Here is an 18,649-nt window from a genome sequence, read left to right on the forward strand (position 1 = left end):
TGTAGACCCCGAGTGCTCCCAGGTGCAGAGGAAACAAAAGCTGCGTCGGTGGCAGTCAGAATGAACGCTAAAACGTTCTGAAAAATGTGCTCAGGCTTCAATAAAATGGCCTTCCGGCGTTCACTATACAGACAGGAAAACACAGGGAAAATGGCTGTGATAGCACATGCAAGCTGCTGCTAGAGAACACTGAAAAACGTGTTCAGGCTTCCAAAAAATGGCCGCCAGTGTCCTGAATAGGAGATCACCTGGAAAATAGCCGCTTGAAGCCCAGGAAGACATGCTGCCCTCGCCCACACCTAAAATGGCCGCCAGCCAGCACCATGAGGCACAGAAGACAGAATGTGACAGACACAGCGCTGCACCAAAAAACACAGCAGACCCTCACAGGCACCTTCCGGGAGCTTAACACACAGGATCCAGGACACCAGCCAGCCCCCTATTCCAGGTGATAGCCCCCAGGGATCTGTACACATACACCGCTCATGAACCACATGCAGCATCCCCCCCAGGAGGGGGGGGGAGGGAAGATAGGGACAGGGGAGAGAAGAGAGGGAGGTGAGGGACCCCCTAATCGACCTCCCAGGGAATGCCTAGCCGCTCAGCCCCACCAGGGCAGGGAGAGCTGTACTTACCAGTCCTGAAGAGCTGGTTAACATTCCATTGCAGAACTACTCACTGATCAGTACAGGGTAGCTGTCGGCCTCGGCATACTGTGACTCAGACATCAGTAGCTTGGTCATATGTATGCCCCAGGGAATAAAAGCTCACCGATCACCTCTGGAGCTGAGGTTTCGTCATAGCCTGCCGAGCCGTAGCTGCGACCTGCATGGCCAGACTGGGGAGACTACAAGGATAAGGGTATCCAGCCTGTCACTCAGCCGGCTGTTGATAGCCAATCACAGGATCATTCATCCTGGGCAAAAAGGCAAGCTTCTGCATAAAAAAAAAATGCATGGACCAATGGTCCTGCAGGGTTCCTAGGTCCTTCTTTACTTGGCAAAATAAAACTGAGGTCTATCTGGCAGACGGGAGGGTTGTAGCCGGGGGACCGCCCCCCCTGGGCAGAACTAAGAGTTCTGAGTGTTGTGTAACAACTATGCCTAGTATTCTCCTAGTGATAAGGCTAACAGCCCATTTGTTACAGAAAGGAGCTGTGTCGGTCAGTGAATATAAGAGATAAGTAATTTTGACTTGCCCGTAAATTTTATATTCCAGAGTGGAGTACAGTATAGGACACAGTAAAAGTATATATAGACCCTGGGTTAAAGGCTGGCATCTTCAGGTGAATGGACACTGGCAAACCTGAAACTTCAGCTTATTGGAAAGTAATGCAGAGAAATAAAAAAAAGAGGGTGTACAGTGCCCTAATCTGTACTGTAAACTATGGAATTTACAGGCAAGTCAAAAAATGTGCGATATTCATAGACCCTGGGACGCAAGAAGGGTGGGCAACAAGGCAAACATTTGTGCCAACATTGTTAATGGGCCCAAATCCAAGTGTTGCTGCAAGACTTGAGGCCAAAAGTTGCTCCTGCAGAGGCTTGGATATCTACCTGGAAGAACTTGAAGTAAAGACCAAGTGGCAGCCTTGAAAATCTGGGCAACAGGTGCTTGCTGTAGGAATGCCCAGAAAACACCCTCTGATTTGGTGACATGAGTGCATTAAGAGTGCTGGAGGTCTCATATCCTTAGAGTTTAAGCTCTTGAAAGGAACGGTCTTACTCAGCTGTCAGTGGATTTTGAAGCAGGATGTGCTTTGCAAGACTGACAAGACAAGGGCATCAGTCTCTTTTATAGATGCTGTGGCGTTAAAGGAAACGGACGGCTCCTAATTGTCTGGACATTATCAGAGCAATCTTTAGGGTTCTTTGGTGCAGGACACAAATCGGGAAGGATTATGTCCTTAATAAAGGTGGAAGATCAATGCCACCTTAGGTAATAAGTAGGGATGGGCCGAACACCCCTGTTCAGTTCAAAGCAGAACTCTCAAACAAGAGAGAGAAAAGTTCTGCCCCAAACAGCGAAATCTATTGAAATCTATGGAAGCCGAACGTGAGAAATCAACCATGCCCATTTTGAAGGCTTATGTGCAAGTAACTGGCCATAAAAAGGGGGTCCGGGTACTGCGCTGGGGGACATATATCAAGGTACTTTTTTCTTTAAAGTATTTTTTCAAGAGCAATGATTTTAATGATGCTTAAAGTAAAATAAAAATGAATAATTACTTTAAATATAGTGCCTGTGGGGTTCTCTTAGTCTGCCTGTAAAGTGGCACATCTGTAGCAAATATAGAACATGCTGCAGCAAAAATTACATTTCTAAATAAGAAAAGAAAAAAACCCACACACACAAATTAAAAAAAGGAAAAAAATAAAAAAAACACCAACCACACAGCATGGGGTTCCCCCTAAAATCCATACCAGCCCCTTATCTGAGCAGGTAGCCTGGAAGTTTAGAAAAGAGGGTGTCGACGAGAAAGCAGACCCCCCCTCCCCCTTTTTGACCATACCATGACACATGCCCTGAACACCCCAGATGGCTTACTGGAAGGCCCCCCTTTAACAAGGAAGCCCCCAGACCCTGCCCCCCCCCCAATTCATGAAAAAGTAATAAAAAAATAAATAAAAAAACAGTTTTTGACAAATCCTTTATTAAAAAATAACTGGTGTCCTCCGATGCAAATTCATTGTCAATCACACTGCCAGCAGGGAAAGCCCATTGACAGTTGATGACTCATCGATAAGACCGTCAGCAATCTGCTAGCAGTAGTAGTCCCAACAGGAAAAGGCTGCATCTGGAAAAACAACTTTCCACTGTAGTCCTGTCTATCCACAAATAATGGGACCCAAAAGGGAGTGCTCACTATATACACACTAGCGTAGGAGCCTTAGCAGTATATGAGGCATAAAAATTGAGTATGCACACATCCATGAAGAGATTCAAATCTGCACAGTGAGGACTCATGCAGTGCCTCATTTTTGAGCACCTGGGCCCCAGAACAGAACAAGAACAAGTGGAAGAAAACTATACATGCAAGGTATGGGATTAAATGGGCTGCAGAACTGGCATTCAGCTCACTGAACAGCTTGTGCAGAGTAGAGGAGGAAGATGCACACTGCAGGCACAGTTTCTGGATAGCCCAATGCTATGACCGCAGGAGGGTTGAATGTGAAAATTGCCAATGGCACAAGACCTTTGCATGGTGCAGAAGCGGACAGTACGCTGCACTCCTACCAGGTACACAGTGTTAGTAAATATCCCCAGTGGTTGCGCAGCCTTGTGGCCATCCCGAACGGTCACGCACTCTTTTAGTTTTCTACAGAGAGATGCACAAATTGTACATAGAGATCCTGCTATTAAGCAGCAGCATAAAATTTCAGCACAGACGAAGGGTAGACTGCTGCCATGCCACCGTATACCCACTGGGGTCATGCAGGGAGCTCCCTTGTTTGTGTAGGTTGGCTGCACATCAGTTCCAGGCATGCCTTCAGACAGATGCCCTGCCCACATCTTCTGGCCCACTACTTTGAGATTCTACAGTCCCACTAGGTCAGGAGAAAACTGCCCCGCCAAACTCCAGGAGGCACCACTCCCAGCAGGAAACCCAAAGGGCAGAAGCACACAGTAAAAATGGAAGCTGCAGGAGCACTAACACAGCCCACACCCAGGCACAGGAACATTACCCCTGGTATAGCTCCCAGGCAGCGCACTGTAGCTGGCTATGCTGCTGGTCTAGTAGAAATTAAAACAGGCCCCAGGGCTTGACCTGGCGGACGAGAAAACCACTGCTGTGAAATAGGAAAAAAAAAAAAAAAAAAATAGTCGCTGCAGCCACCCACACAGTTATACAGACTGGAGCAAACACAGGCGAGAGCTCTCAGCAAAAGCAAGGCTGCAGACCACTGACATAGGCTTCCTGTGGCCCCCACACAGTACAACATGGCATGAATACCTCCAATCCTTTTATCATGTGGGTGTTATCGGCACATGTGCAGCACCACAATGGCAGGACCAGGTCTAACCATTGTACAAGTCTGTTAAGAAGTTGGGCCATACTGCAACAGCAGAGCTGTCGCAGCTGATCCCATCATGGAGAACTGCATGCACTAGCTGGCAGTGCTGGTGAGACTACCCGATCTAAGATCTGGCTATGTCCTTCAATGGATGGAAGAGAAAGTACATTTTTGTTGCAAAAGGAAATGAGAGAAACCAGACAGACACACTCCTGTCCCTCAAGACCTGAGTTTTCAAACAGCTATAGCAGCGATACTAAAAGCCCCCTTTTTTTTACTTAAAAAACTACAAACATGTTATACTTACCTGCTCTGTTCAGTGGTTTTGCATAGGGCAGCCCCAATCCTCCTCTTCAGGTCCCTCTTTGGCTCTCCTGGCCCCTCCCCCTGATGACCCCCACAGCAAGCATCTCATTTCTTAGCTTGATCTAGGGGCACATGAGCCACAGCTCCTCGTTCCATTCAGACAGACAGGAAACTCTGGCTAGGTCCCACCCACATCTTGCATCAAAAGGAAGGATCGCATTTTGGCTTTGAAGCTTCATTGCTTTGAGGTACAAGCCCCCGAACAAATGAGGTTTAGCAAACATCTGTACTGATGTCTCAAGTCAATGTCTTGCTTCAAAAGCCATGCATAACAGGTAACGTTTGCAAGCATCTTACCTGTCAAGGCATTTTTTTAATTAAATGTTTTCATTTCCCACAAAAGTATACAATTTTCCAATGCACAAACATTTTTCTTTGATCAGTACAATCATTACACATATATTAGGTAACAGATCACGTTCCTGATCAATTACAGGAGACTGTTGCAATTAGCGCATTTGTTTTTTTGGAGCATCAACATCATTTTCTCAATTATAGATGCTTGGAGTGGCATATATGACTCAGGCCCAGCTGGGCGGCACATGACAAGGAGATGTGTCCTGTAGTGCTATACACGTCAGATGCATTAAGCCAGCGATCTCAAACTTTTATATTTTGCAGGGCACCCTCTATTAATGTAGATTAATTTTGTATAGGGCAATGTAATGTTTACATCAGTCTTCCAGTCAGACGTTCTGGGGGTAGCCTGCCTCCTCCAAAGTTTAGCGATTGTTTTCCAGGCAGAAAATAGAGTCATGCTCTTGCTTGTATGGGCAAGACCACAGGTGGTGGTAGAACGTGTGTTTCTCGATTACATAATAGACATGTGGAAGGTTGTCCCCGATTGAATTTAGCCATTCTTACAGGTGTGAGGTATGTACGGTGTAGAATGTGCATTTTGGTTAATCTGTCAAATAGTTTGGGCGAGACAGCTTTGCATGTGTCCAGTGCCTAATTTCAGTCTGTATCGTCTAGGTCCCCTAGGTCTCCTTTCCATCACGTTTTTTATATTATAGGCCATTTTCGTTGGCGAGGGAGTATGTAGCAGGTTATAGAATATTGCCATTTATTTCTGGATCTATAAATCCATTAAAAGATTGTGGACGGGACCAGGTATCGATTCTGGGAATAGTGAACAGCATGTAGAAAATCGGAAAAACCATGCAATTAGGGAGAGTAAATTCTAGCTTTCATGCATTGAAAGTTTTTAATGTGCCAGCAGTGAGAAAGTGTGAGGTAGAAGATTACGCTTCTAAACCAAGCCTCCAAATCTGGCACAATCAAGAGTTCTTGGAGTGCTCCATTATGCCAGATAGAGTAGTCATTACGTGCAGGTATGTCTAGTTTGACAGAGGCCAGTCTCCATATCTTTATATAATAATTTCGATGCCTGCTGCTATGGCGCAAATGGGGTCTGTTGTCAGTCGGGCCTAGCCAGGGCGTAGGAGTAAAGTGAATCTCTTCCAGTCCATCTCATCTGTATAGAGCAATTGGGATAGTTGTGATGCCAAGCAGTTGAGACTGACGTCCGGTAGGTCGTACTGGCCAGATCAGTGGAGTTTTTGAGCCATTTTACCCAAAAACAAAGGGTTTGAGAATTGCGCCTATGGTTTTAAAATATTTCAGTGGAAGATATACAGGGGTGTGCCACACTATATACAGACCAATTCTCAGCTTTCAGTGCTCTCACACTTTGAATGACAATTACGGTCATGTAATACTGTACCCAAATTTTTTTTTTGTCTTTTTTCCATACCAATAGGGCTTTCTTTTGGTGGCATTTGATCACCTCTAGGTTTTTTAATTTTTTGCACTATAAATGAAAAAAAAAAAAAATAATAATAATAATTTTAGTTTGTGAAAAAAAATTGCAAATTATTAATTTTTCTTCATACATTTTGGCCACAATTTATACTGCTACATATCTTTCATAAAAATAACCCAAATTAGTGTACATTTGGTCTTTGTGAAAGTTAGACTACAAGCTGTTGTGCAAATCATGAAAAATTGATCACACCTGATGTAGTGGTGGCCTATCTAATTACTTGAGACCCTAACAAGCCAGGAAAGTACAAATATCCCCCAAATTACCCCATTTTTGAAAGTAGACATTCCAATTTATTTAGTAAGACGCATGGGTGAGGTTTTTGATGTTGTCATTTTTCTATAGCGCAGACGCCTAGTGGTTAATGAGGTTAATGCAACCTAGGAACCCCGAGAGGGAGGTGTGCCCATATTTGTGTTTTAGATTTAATCAGGGCGAAAATCTATTAGTGACCTAGTCACGCCCACCACCTGTTATCTGATACTATTGACTCACTGTAGGGGTAACTGGGTCTGTAGTTTGGGGAGTAAGATCAAATGGGAGAATTTGCGACTTCTCCCAGTTGATCTTGAGTCCAGAAAGTGAGACAAAATCTAAAAAATTGTTCCTAGGGCTTCAGCCAGAGAGGGGCCAGAATCCACTAGATAGAGTATCAGCGTACAGGCTTATTTTTTCTGCTAGAATGCCTACACGCAAGCCCTTTATCGATAGGAAGCATGATGGATATTGCTAGAGGTTCCGTGACCAAGGCATACAGTAGCGGGGATAGAGGGCAGCCCTGTCTGGTGCCTCTGGATAGTTCAAAGGTGTCTGACTTCCATCCATTACCATTACTCTGGCTACTGTGGCCTGGTACAGCAAGCGGATCCATCTAAGAAATTTAGGGCCAAAGCAGTATTGTGCCAGGCATTTTCACAAGTAGCGAGTCAGAAAAAATAGCGCGCTAACCTAATAAAAATAGCTGAAGCTTAAATATGTGAGATATACACAAAACAGTAAATATAAAAAAGGAAGAAAAAGCTGCGCAAAATAAAATAAAATTAAAAAGTGAATGCCCGTGATATACCAAAAACACTCTAGGTATCATAACAAGTGAATAATGGAATTAGATTGAACAATCTCAATATAAATTAAAATATAAATATAAACAGTCCAGTGAAGAAAAAAAAAAAAATCAAGTGAATTCTAGTGAAAGTGAATTGAATTCCTTGATGTACAGACACCACCCTCTGATGTGATCCACCACCACATAAATTGCACGCTTACCGGAGGGCAAGCTTTAGCAAGCCTGTATAATAAAACAATGTCCAGACACCATTCCAGCAGCAGAAACTCAACACCAAAAGCAAGCCAGGATACCTCGGGTAAGCGTATATATACGGGGCAGACATGGATCAAGGGATGCATAGAAATGGAGAGAAGCTCACCATAGTGTAGATCTATATATATAGATTTATTTAAAAATAAAAAAGTAAGACTTACAAAAAAATGCAGATAAAAACATCCATAGAACTGCCGGCCAGCTTGTAGACACTCATCCGCATACGAGGTACACCGCGATGACGTCAGCATGTCAACCTCCCGCTGTGCAGGGCTCCACCCATCTAGCCATGTCACTCATTCTCAGAACTCTGAATGGAGAACTACAAGGTCTGGCAGCCTTTGCGGCTGTCTGCAATTTATATGCCTTTGCTAAATAGGGCTATGTCCCTTGAAACGCATTATGCTTACCACCTCCTGACATTACCATAGGATTCTGACAGCTGTCACCACAGTGCAGCCGGAGACGCTGCCAGCCCTCGCTCTCCACGCTACGTGCTGGAGCTTTGGAGCCCTTGCTGTTGCATGTTTGGTAGCCATCCATTGCCTCTGCATCTTTAGCTGATCAGTCCTGGTGCCTCAATCTGCTGTGTTACTATCCACTTGTGGACTGGGGATTGCTGACATAAGTGTGCTGCTTTTAATAAAGGTGTTTTTATGCTTGGCATTAACCTCAGCACCATGCTTTTGCCATTTCAGGGATCTGAATAGCGCCTAAGACTCCATCCTTTATCAATGCAAACATCCCAACAGTCCTAATTCATTTAGCCGCTCACTTGAGGGGGGGGGGGGGGGGGGGGACACGTCAGAATGCCTCATTAAACAAAAGGAACACAAGCGATCTAACTTGCTGTCTGCAAAAAAAAATAAAAAATGCAGATGGACCTGGGAGATATAAAAATAGATTCCATAAAGTTGGAACTTATTTATGTCCAACTAAGACAACGGAAAATAGGATTTTTATAACAGCTTACCTGTAAAATCCTTTTATTTGATCGGGACAGAGCCATAGTAAATTACTATGTGGGTTATATTGGACCGACAGGTGCTGGGCACTGGCATGCCCCTAGAAGGAGTGTACTCCCCTATATAACTCCTCCCATTAGTGGGAGGGACCTCTGTGTCCCCTGATGCACTTCAAAGAAAAGGATTTTACAGGTAAGCTGTTATAAAAATCCTATTTTCTTTTCTTACATCAGGGGACACAGAGCCATAGTAATTACTATGTTGGATGTCCCATAGCAATGGCAACTGAAGGGGGGGGGGGGGGGGGGGAGACAGAACAAAAACAGGAGGTCAGAGGACTAATCGCCCTGGATGAGTGTGCTCTTAACCTGAGAAGGAAGAATTTCCTTCTTCAAGCTGAAGCCTGAACAATCACTTGACAAATCCATTTGGAAAATAGTGGATCTTGATGCTGCCTGTCCACATCTTGGACCCTCTGGCAGTACAAACAAAAGCTGTGTGTTTTGCGAACCTGAGCGGCCGCCTTTAAATAGACTCTGATCGCTCTAACTACCATCAAGAGAATATAGTGCGTTCTCTTCCCTAGATTAAGGCTCTGGGGAAAAGGAGGAAGAATAATATCCTGGTTTAAATTAAAAACCTGTTACCACTTTGGTAGGAATTCAGGGTGAGGACATGAAACCACTTCATCCTTATGCATGATGAAATATGGCTCTTACAAGACAGAGCCGCTAGTTCCAATACTCTTCTAGCAGAAGAAATGGCAACCAGAAAAGATTATCTTTCGTGTCAAAGAACCAAGGCAATTTCTCGTAAAGGTTCGAACAGCTGATTCAGCAACGCCGATAAGACCAATTTTAAAACCCAAGGATTTAGAGGTGCCTTGATAGGGGGAATAAACTGTGTTACCCCCTGACCAAGCTACGTACCAAGAGTCGGAAGCAAGAGGCCATAGGAAAAAACAATGACAAGGCCGTGATCTGGCTCTTTATAGAAGGCAAGACCAGCTTAATTTCAGATCCCATATGCAAGACATCTGGAATCCTGCCTATGACATACTTCTTGGGGTGGCAACCCCTGGATCCACACCAAGAAACATGTGCCTTCCAGATTCTATAGTAAGTAATTCTGGAAGCCGGTTTCCTGGCATTAATCAAAGTAGACACTACCGAATTAGATCACCCACGATCTTTTATAGAGTGGGATTAAACCTGTCAAATTTTTCATCCGTAAGGTAGGATAAAATACCAGAACTTGTGCAAGAAGGTCTGGCTATAATGGCAGAGTCTGAAGGAATCCTACTGCTCTTTATGATCTCAGTAAATCAAGATTTTCTGGGACCCGCTGGGGCCACCAGAATCACCTCCTTTTGTTCATGCGTAATCCTGCGGAGAAGGCACGGAAGTAGCAGAACTGGAGGAAATGCATAGATCAGTGAAAACGAATGCGTCTGCTCCACCTGCTAGCAGACCCCTTGATCACAACAAAGTTGTCGACCTTGTTGAAAAGTCTGGACGCGAATAGGTCCATGTCCAGAATAACCCATCTGACATATCACTAAGAAGATGTCCGGGTGAAGAGATAATTTTCCTGGAAATAATTGTTTGGCGACTCAAGTAGTACGCCTGAAAAATGATAATTGCAGATAGGCAAGGAATGTTGTGTTCTGCCCAAGCTAGAACATTATTCACCTCTTTTTGGGCTGCACGACCACTCGTGCCCACCTGGTGATTGATATAAACCAACGACGTGGCCTTTTCAGACTAAATCTTGACAGGACAGTCCTGTAGTCTGACCGCCAAGATTCTCGGGCCAGACGTACTGCCTGAAACTTCCAAAAAAACGTTGATAGGCAAGGTATTCTAACCTAGACCATCTCCCCTGGACAGAATCTTCTTCCAGGGCTGCTCCCCAGCCTAGAAGGCTGCCATCTGTTAACACCTTCCAGGATAAAGATTTTCCCTTTTGATGGATAACAACCACCAATTTAGGCTCCGAACCAGGTGTATTGGAAACAAACGAGGCCTGAATCTCTTTATTCCAGACCGACAGGATGGCGTCTTGAAGCAGTTCTTGAGCAAAACTGCGCGTAAGGGACGGCCTTGAAGGAGGCCACCATTTTCCCTAAAAATCTCCTGCACAGCTGAATGAAGGAATTTTCCTTTGCTTTGATAAGTGGACTTAGTCCTACAATGGAAACCGATTCCTATCTGAGGTAAGAATGCCTTCTTCTGTATGGTATCTATAACCAGGCCCCAAGAACTGTAATCTCCTTGATGGTTTTAAGGAGAATCTTCCAAGGTTGAGTATCCAACCTAGAGATTTCAGATATTTACGGGTTGAGATCAGACTGGTTTTAGACCTGAGACTGAATGATCTATTAAAAGTAGATCTTCTAATAGGCTAGGGCCGCTATGCCTTGAGCCCTTAATCTGGTTAAAGGAGGTGCCAGAATCTTTCAGAACACTCATGGTACTGTGGCTAAGCCGAATGGCAGGGCCACAACTGAAAAGATACATTTTATATTTAAAAAATGCAGACATTTCTGGAAAATATGGCACATGGAGATATGCAACTCCCCTCCTTGCAGGGTAGGCACAGCCGATCAAATTATGAAAGGATCGGATGTTTAAGTGCCAATTCAGATCTTCGAGATCTGGAATGGGTCTTACCGCTGGTTCTGGAACCTTAAAAAGTTTGAGCCAAAACCCCGTTCCACTAAGGAAACATCTGATATCACCGATTGGGATAACAGCTTATCCAGAAGCCAGAAAGATCTCCTCTTTTTCTCTGGATCCTTAGGAACATTCTATACGCAAACTCTTGCATAAAGACTGTCCCATCAGCAGCCCAAGGACCTCACAGGCAGCATCCAAACAGGGACCGGAACCCTCAGATCAAAAGTCTGACGCTCCAACGACTGAGCCATCCGGGCTCGCGGAATTCTAGTTGTAACCTAGAGAAAAAAAATTGCAGAAATCCATCCAATGCCCTGACATTGTTCCTGCCAGATCTTGAGAATTGCAGGATCTTTCCCCTCACCTGAACGATTGAGGGTGCCCCTTCATGAGAAGGCTTTAGCATTCTGCTTTGTGGGCTTTCTGCCCCAAGATCCTGGTGCTGCCCTTGGGGACTTTCCCTTGAACCTGACATTTGAGGCCATCAAGACTGCCTAGAGGCAGATGCCCCAGGCATAGGAGAGGCAGCACGATAAAAGGAGAAATGTTTGAACCTCTTTACTGCTAAAGAGAGCTTTACCCTATTAGAGGTCTTTTGGATGTACTAATCCACTCTAAATAGCCGTACCCCAGGAAGGGAAACAAACTGGCTAAGAGCTTTCACATGGTGCTTCGGCTGATCAATATTTCAGACACAGAACTCTGCGAGAATGCACTAGTCCAAGCATAAGCCATAAGGCTTAAACGATATAGTCTTTCATAGCATCTACTGTGAGATATAGTGCGCCAGATACACCAGCCCATTGCTGGGCCTGCTGAATCAGGCAGAATTTCAGGTATCTTCACAAACTGTTCCTTAACCCTTTGGAGTCCACATTTTTCAATGAGTTAGCGTGACGCAAAATGTGCTCCACCAAAATGGTGAAAGGGTTAATGGACTGAGATGCACCAATTGCAGCAAGAACCAGCTGCGCTACTGAACTTCAAAAGTCATCTCGACTTAAAAAGGAAGCTCCAACTTTAATTTGCTGGATCCTTTAACATTAGTGCATTATCCACCGGACATGTGAGACTCTGCTCACTGAGGTGACTGCAGCATCAATTGCTGGAACCCATTTCTTCATAGAAATGTTCCCATTTAGAATACATAAGCTATACATGAACAGGAAAAAAACATCCCCATGTGGGGGAGGTTCCAACAAACCCAATTAGAGGTAGATAACTCAAGAGCCTGTGCTGTAGGCAACAAAAGGGTTAAATAAGGGAGTACACAAGCACCAGACTTGTGAAGCTACTCCTTCCATATTAGGATCCTCCGAAGAGGAAAAATAAGTATCTTCCAATATTTGGGAAAATCTACCTGATCCCCAGCCTCCTGCACCTCAACAAAAGGGCCCTGAGGACTAGATGGGAATCTGCTATGTTTAGTCCTACTATGGAAAGACATCATAGCCTTAATCTTCTTTTCAAACTTTTAAATGGTAGAAGAAACAAAACTTGTTTGACTGATATATACAGGGACTGAAGTGTTCTACCCCTGATGGCTCAATTAGACTAGCCATATCCCTCTGAGAGGAAGATGACATTCTTTTGGAAATATATTTAGTTTACAGTGCAAACAAATGAACTTTTGGAGAGGTTCCTGGTCTCATTACCATTCATAGCCTGAAGCATAAAGCAGAGGCACTATGCAAAAGAATGTACATTGCTAGCCTATAGTTCAGCACCATTATCTGCTATTAACCCTAGCTACAATAAAGTATAATGTGCCAAAGGACTAAGCCTGTGCACACTAACCTGACCAAGCCATCCACCTGCTCTGTCCCTCCAGAGCCAGCAGCAGTTTTCACACAAACAGCACTGAGACCAGTTTCCTCCATGTGTGGCGGGACCTGACGCCGCTAGCCGCGCCCCCCCCCCTTTCCTATCAAGGAAGGTGTTTTCCCAAGCTTAGAGGCGTCCTGTGGACTTGTAAGCATGGCCGGGGGGGGAATCCTCCGCTGAGTGGCCGTGGTCTGCCCTTTGAAAAAAAAAAAATTCTCAAAAGAAAAAAAAGAAGAGGCAAGAAAAAAAAATATGAAAAAAAATCCCAGGACCAATGGCCCCCCTTCAAGGAGCCAGGTCCTTCTATACTAGGCAGAATAAAAACTGAGCTGCAGGAAGCAGGGTGAGGGGTTATAGCCAAAGGGACCACCCCCTGGGCGGTGCTGTGCAGTCTTCCTGTTTTTACATGCGTTACATGTTCTGCTTAGTCCTCTCCTGAAGGTGGCGTGATAACCCTAAGGTCAAGAATTAAAGGAGCTGTGTCCATCAATGAACGAAAGAGAAAACTGTTTTTAACATGTAAAACAAATCTCAGAAAGAGTAGTAGTAGTTAACTTGTATAGAATCTTGTCCACCATTTACTGCTATTCACAGTTTACCATATAGATTACAGTTATTTGCCATTTCCTCAATTTACGTGTTAGTCTAAATACTAATTTGTACCTTGATTCGGTTATAAAATTTAAATAAACAAAAAACACACGACTGAAAGAGAAAAAAAGTTATACAAGATATCTATACCAAATGCCTTGCTGTATTCTCTAGGAAGCGCTCTCTTTGTAAGGCTTGCTGTGAAACTGTATCCAACTCATATTCTAGGTCATCATCACTAGCTGGAGCGGAATCCATTCCTGTTGCTGCAAGCCGGACCTGAAGCATCTGGAAGTCCTCCTGGGATACAGAAGGAAACAAGAAATGCTACTAAATTAACTCAAAAAAAAAAATAAATAAATAAAAAAAAATATGAATATAATCAAAGCAATTTAAATACCATTAGCTATGGTCGCAAGGTATCTAATATATACAAACTGACTCTACATTTGTAACTATAATGTTGTTCGTTTACAGTTACCACATATGCATTGATTGCATTACATTAAATATAAAAGTACAAGACACTTTATATATCCCTCAAGAATCTGTACAAGTTATTATTCTGCATTTGCCATCTCTTGGCAAATATAGTAGGGCTGTGGAAATTAAAGATTAATTCCCTGATTCATTTTTTTGATCAAAAAAAGCACTTAGAGCTCAGGACACCAGGTCATGGGTAGAAAGAAAAGATCTAAGGAGACGTGAGAGAAGTTTATGGTCCGTGTTAACCCTTTTGATACCCGCTTGCATGACCACCTGTTTGTCCATGCCATAAGGCGAGAGTGATTAGTTGGACCGGAGGTGGAGGGATTGTCATGCTATGGTGGGGAAAAAAAATTACTTACGTCAGTGCTACACTTTGAATGTAAAATGTATTTGTGTGAACTGTGAAGTTAAGTCATGGATTGTGGACACTAACTAGTGTCGGGTGATTGTACATAACGTATACCACATTTAACACCGACTAATACAGAGTTACAATGCAAGGAGATCAGCTAAATGTATTAAGATCTGTACATGCGTTATAATTAATCGATTAAAAAAAAATGATTAATCGAACAGGAAAATTTTAATCATTAACAGCCCTAAAATATAGTACTTTTTTAAAATGAATTAAGAAATTTAAAATGTTAAAAAGTACCTCAAAGTCATCATCATACTGAAGATCATTAGGTTGTTGATTTGTAGCTCTGTCTATAAATCGGTTCATTGCCTGATAAAAACACAAAAAAGCCTTGTGAACATCTTGATTTTATATTAATACAATGAAACATTGGATAGCTAGTGGTTTGGCGGTTATGATTACCCTCTAACAAATTCTTTGAGTCACTGATCCAGAGCATTTGTGTACTGTATTTGTTCTGGTTTAGTAGTTTATGCGCAAGTCACACTTATGCGCTGTGAGGACCAGCATGATTCCAGTGCGGGTTCCTGCATCGCATCTCTCAGGCAGCCCACAGTGCTCTCTGTAAACCGTTAAGGATGTCAATGTAAAGTTAATGAATGACACCCACAAATCAATTGACAGATTGCAGTATGAACTGTGAAATCGGCTCGCATGGGTGTTAACACCCATGCAATCTGATTCCAGTGCAGACCGAAAAAAGGGTCCGTCCCATTTTGGTTTGAATGCAATGCAAATTTAAACAAACTGTATGGCTGAATTCACATTGTACCAACATGACATGTGATGTGCACAGCAATGCGGTGCAGATCACATGCAATATCTGATCGCACCAGTGTGAATCCAGCCTTAAATTATATAAAGAAGAGCGATGGTGTGACACCGATAACACTACATTTGCAGAAAAGGGAAGTCACACATAAGTAGGCATTTCATCTACCTTAGGAGAGGCGTTTTTTTTTTTTTTTTAATTACCATGCACATTCAACCCCGCCCAGGCCAATTTTCAGCTTTCAGCACTGTCACAATTTGAATGGCAATTGCGTAATCATGCAACACTGTATGTGTGACATTATCATATTTCCCCACACAAATAGCCTTCTTATTTAACAGTTTGCATATGGCGTCCTCCCAGCATTACGCCACGCTCCGGCACCATTTCCCAGAAGTTGTGCCAGCGAACACAGCCGGTGACTGATCAGTGTACTGGTCCTCTGCTGGTACCATGTGATTGCTGTGACTAAAGCAGAACACATAAAAATTTTACACAATAAATGGCTTTGATTCATCCCTTTGTGTACGGTTGTACTGATTTCTGTAATAGGTCAGTTATAACATGGTATAGGCAGGGCCAAATCCCAGCCCATCTGTACCATGTGATCAGCTATGTAAGATCACAGCTAATCACAATAGTGAACACAGCACGATTAGAAAAAAAATATTTTCTGTACTCACCGTAAAATCTTTTTCTCTGTAGTTCACTGACGACTATCACGGCTCCTCTCTTAGACCATTGGATTGTTACGCCACCTTCAGGAGAGGACTAGGCATAACATGTAATAATAAAACTAGAACTTTCTAGTTCCGCCCAAGGGGCGGTCCCTTAGGTAGCAACCCCACAGCCTGCATTGCAGCTTCAGTACGTAAACAAGCAGTATAATGTAGAGAAAAATATAAGGGGCGGGTGCTGTGTCAGTCGGTGAACTACAGAGAAAAGGATTTTACGATGAGTACAAAAAAATCCTATTTTCTCTTACGTTCACCGACTGACAGCTCCTCTCAGACCATTGGGACGTCCCCAAGCAGTGCCAAAACGAGAGGTGGGAAAACAGCATAAACACTTCACCCACAATGGCATGTGGTAACTAGTATAAAAACAACAGTGTGTGGGAATAACCAAAAACTTTACCCATAAAAAACAGGGTGCTCCTCAAATGGGAGTCAATACCCCCCAAACACATCAGAACTGCAGTAAAAAAAAATGCAACAGTGCATTTACTTAAAAGTACTGTGTTTTTACCAAAAACCAGGCAAAAAAAAAATGTAAGTGCAATTGCAATTATACAACCGCCTGCAAAACGTTGTGGCAAAAACAGGCATCAGCCGATGCACTGACATATACCTTGTAGAATTTTGTAAAGGTGTGAACAGTCGACCAGGTCACCGGTTTACACACTTGAGCGTCAGACATTTGATGATTTCGGGAGGCCCAAGACGTTCCGATTCCCCTCCTGGAGTGCGGCCCGTAACCGGAAAGGGGGGAACCTGCCCCTTCAAGGTGTAGGCCTGTACTACACTGTCTGATCCACCTGGAAATGGTGGCCGACGAGACCGCCATGCCTTTTTTCGGACCAGCCACCAAAACAAACAAGGAGTCTGACTTCCGAAAGGGAGCCGTAGCAAACAAATAGACCCTCAGAGCACGTGCCACATCCAGGGAATGGTGGGCCACCTCTTTAGGATGTGTCGGTTTAGGACACAGAGATGGTAACACAATGTCTTCATTGATGTGGAACGCGGAAACCACCTTCAGCAGAAAAGAAGGTTGCGGACGCAGACCCCACCTTATCCTTGTGGATAACCAGATAGGGCAACTTGCAAGACAAGGCCGCCAGTTCGGAAACCCTCCTGGCCGAAGTAATGGCCACTAGAAAGACAACTTTCTGGTAAAGTCAGATGGATCTCTCTGATATTTTCAAATGGCGGTTTTTGAAGCGGTGGACGCACCGGAGGAACTACATGTCGGACCCCTTGAACAAAAGTGCTCACTAGAGAGAGTGAGATGCCAGGGGTCGCTGAAAAGAGACAGCCAAAGCTGATATTTGTCCCTTAATGGTACTTGACACCAATTTCTGGTCTACTCCTTGCTGGAGAAACAGCAGGATCCTGGAAATAGAATAGGAACGCAGATGCCATCCTGTCTCCTCACACATGGAGATGTAGTCCTTCCAGGTACAATGTTATATCTTTCGACAGGAAGATTTCCACGCTCTCAACATAGTTGGAATCACAGAGTCCGAAAGACCCGGTTCCTCAACACCTGGCTCTCAATAGCCATGCCATTAAAACCCACAATGGTAAAGCAGGATGGAGAATTGGACCTTGAGGCAGGTCTTCTCGTAACAGCAGTCACCAGGGGGCGTCTGCGACAAGGCGCACTAGGTCTGCGTACCGGGGACGCTGGGGCCAATCTGGGGCAATCAATATCACTGTAATCCCCTCGGCCTCTACTTTGCGGAGCAGATGTAGCAACACTCAGCTGAGAAAAAGCTGGCACTGATCCCACGGAGCCACCAGCGTGTCTGCTCAAGGATCTCGTCCTGGACACAAATCTTGGTACCTTCCGATTGAGACAGGAGGCAAGAAGATCCACGTCTGGGGTGCCCCATCGCAGGCACAGTAGCCCATTCTCCTGGGTCCCACATCTGGCGACAGATAGTCCGCCTGCCAGGTCGGCACTCCCAGGATGTAAATGGCTGACAGGGCCGGTACAGGTTGCTCTGCCCACTGAAGGAGGTGAGCGAACTCCCGTGCGGCAGCCAAGTTTCTTGTCCCTCCTTAGTGATTGACATATGCCACCACCGTGGCGTTGTCTAACTGGATCCTGATCGGACAGCCTTTAAGTCTTATCGACCATGTGGAAAGGCATAGCCTGATCTGAGCTCTCAACTCAAGCAGATTGATCAGCAACTTGGATTCCTCCAATGACCAGAGGCCCTGGGTCGACTGAACTCCCATTACTCCACCCCAGCCAGTTAGGCTGGCGTCCATTGTGATCACTGTCCATTTCAGAGGTAGGAACGACTTCCAGGACCGAAGTGCCGGGGACCACAGCCACCAGAGCAGGGAATCCCTAACTGGCTCACCTGAATCTGCTGATCCAGGGACAACGAAGATTTGTCCCATTTTGTCAAAATCTCCTTCTGCAGGACTCTGGAGTTAAACTGGGGGTACGGTACTGCCTTGAAGGAGGCCACCATGAGTACCAGGACTCGCATGCTGTAGCAAGCATAGCGACGACCACCTGCGGTTCATCAACAGTATTACCGCGGCTCAGAGTCTGCAGCTTGTCTGAAGGGAGAAACACTCTCGTTCCCATGCAGTCCAGCAGTAAGCCTAGGTACTCCAAACACTAAATCGGTACAATCACCGACTT

General features: G+C 44.4%; 1 protein-coding gene across 2 annotated transcripts in view; it reads right to left on the reverse strand.

Annotated features, from left to right (window-relative positions):
- The window catches only part of CEP192 (centrosomal protein 192), a 341,693-nt gene that overhangs the window by 243,191 nt on the left and 79,853 nt on the right, over positions 1-18,649 (reverse strand). For both annotated transcript variants that reach the window (XM_077492401.1, XM_077492400.1), the window contains exons 8-9: positions 14,731-14,802; positions 13,737-13,886 (exon numbers count right to left, since the gene is read on the reverse strand). In XM_077492401.1, the coding sequence (XP_077348527.1) occupies positions 13,737-13,886; positions 14,731-14,802 (222 nt within the window). The remainder of the gene's footprint in view (positions 1-13,736; positions 13,887-14,730; positions 14,803-18,649) is intronic.

Source organism: Lithobates pipiens, unplaced genomic scaffold (assembly GCF_037356315.1).
Source record: "Lithobates pipiens isolate NorthernLeopardFrog02 unplaced genomic scaffold, aLitPip1_a1.2 Scaffold_19, whole genome shotgun sequence".
In the NCBI taxonomy this organism is placed as follows: Eukaryota; Metazoa; Chordata; class Amphibia; order Anura; family Ranidae; genus Lithobates; species Lithobates pipiens.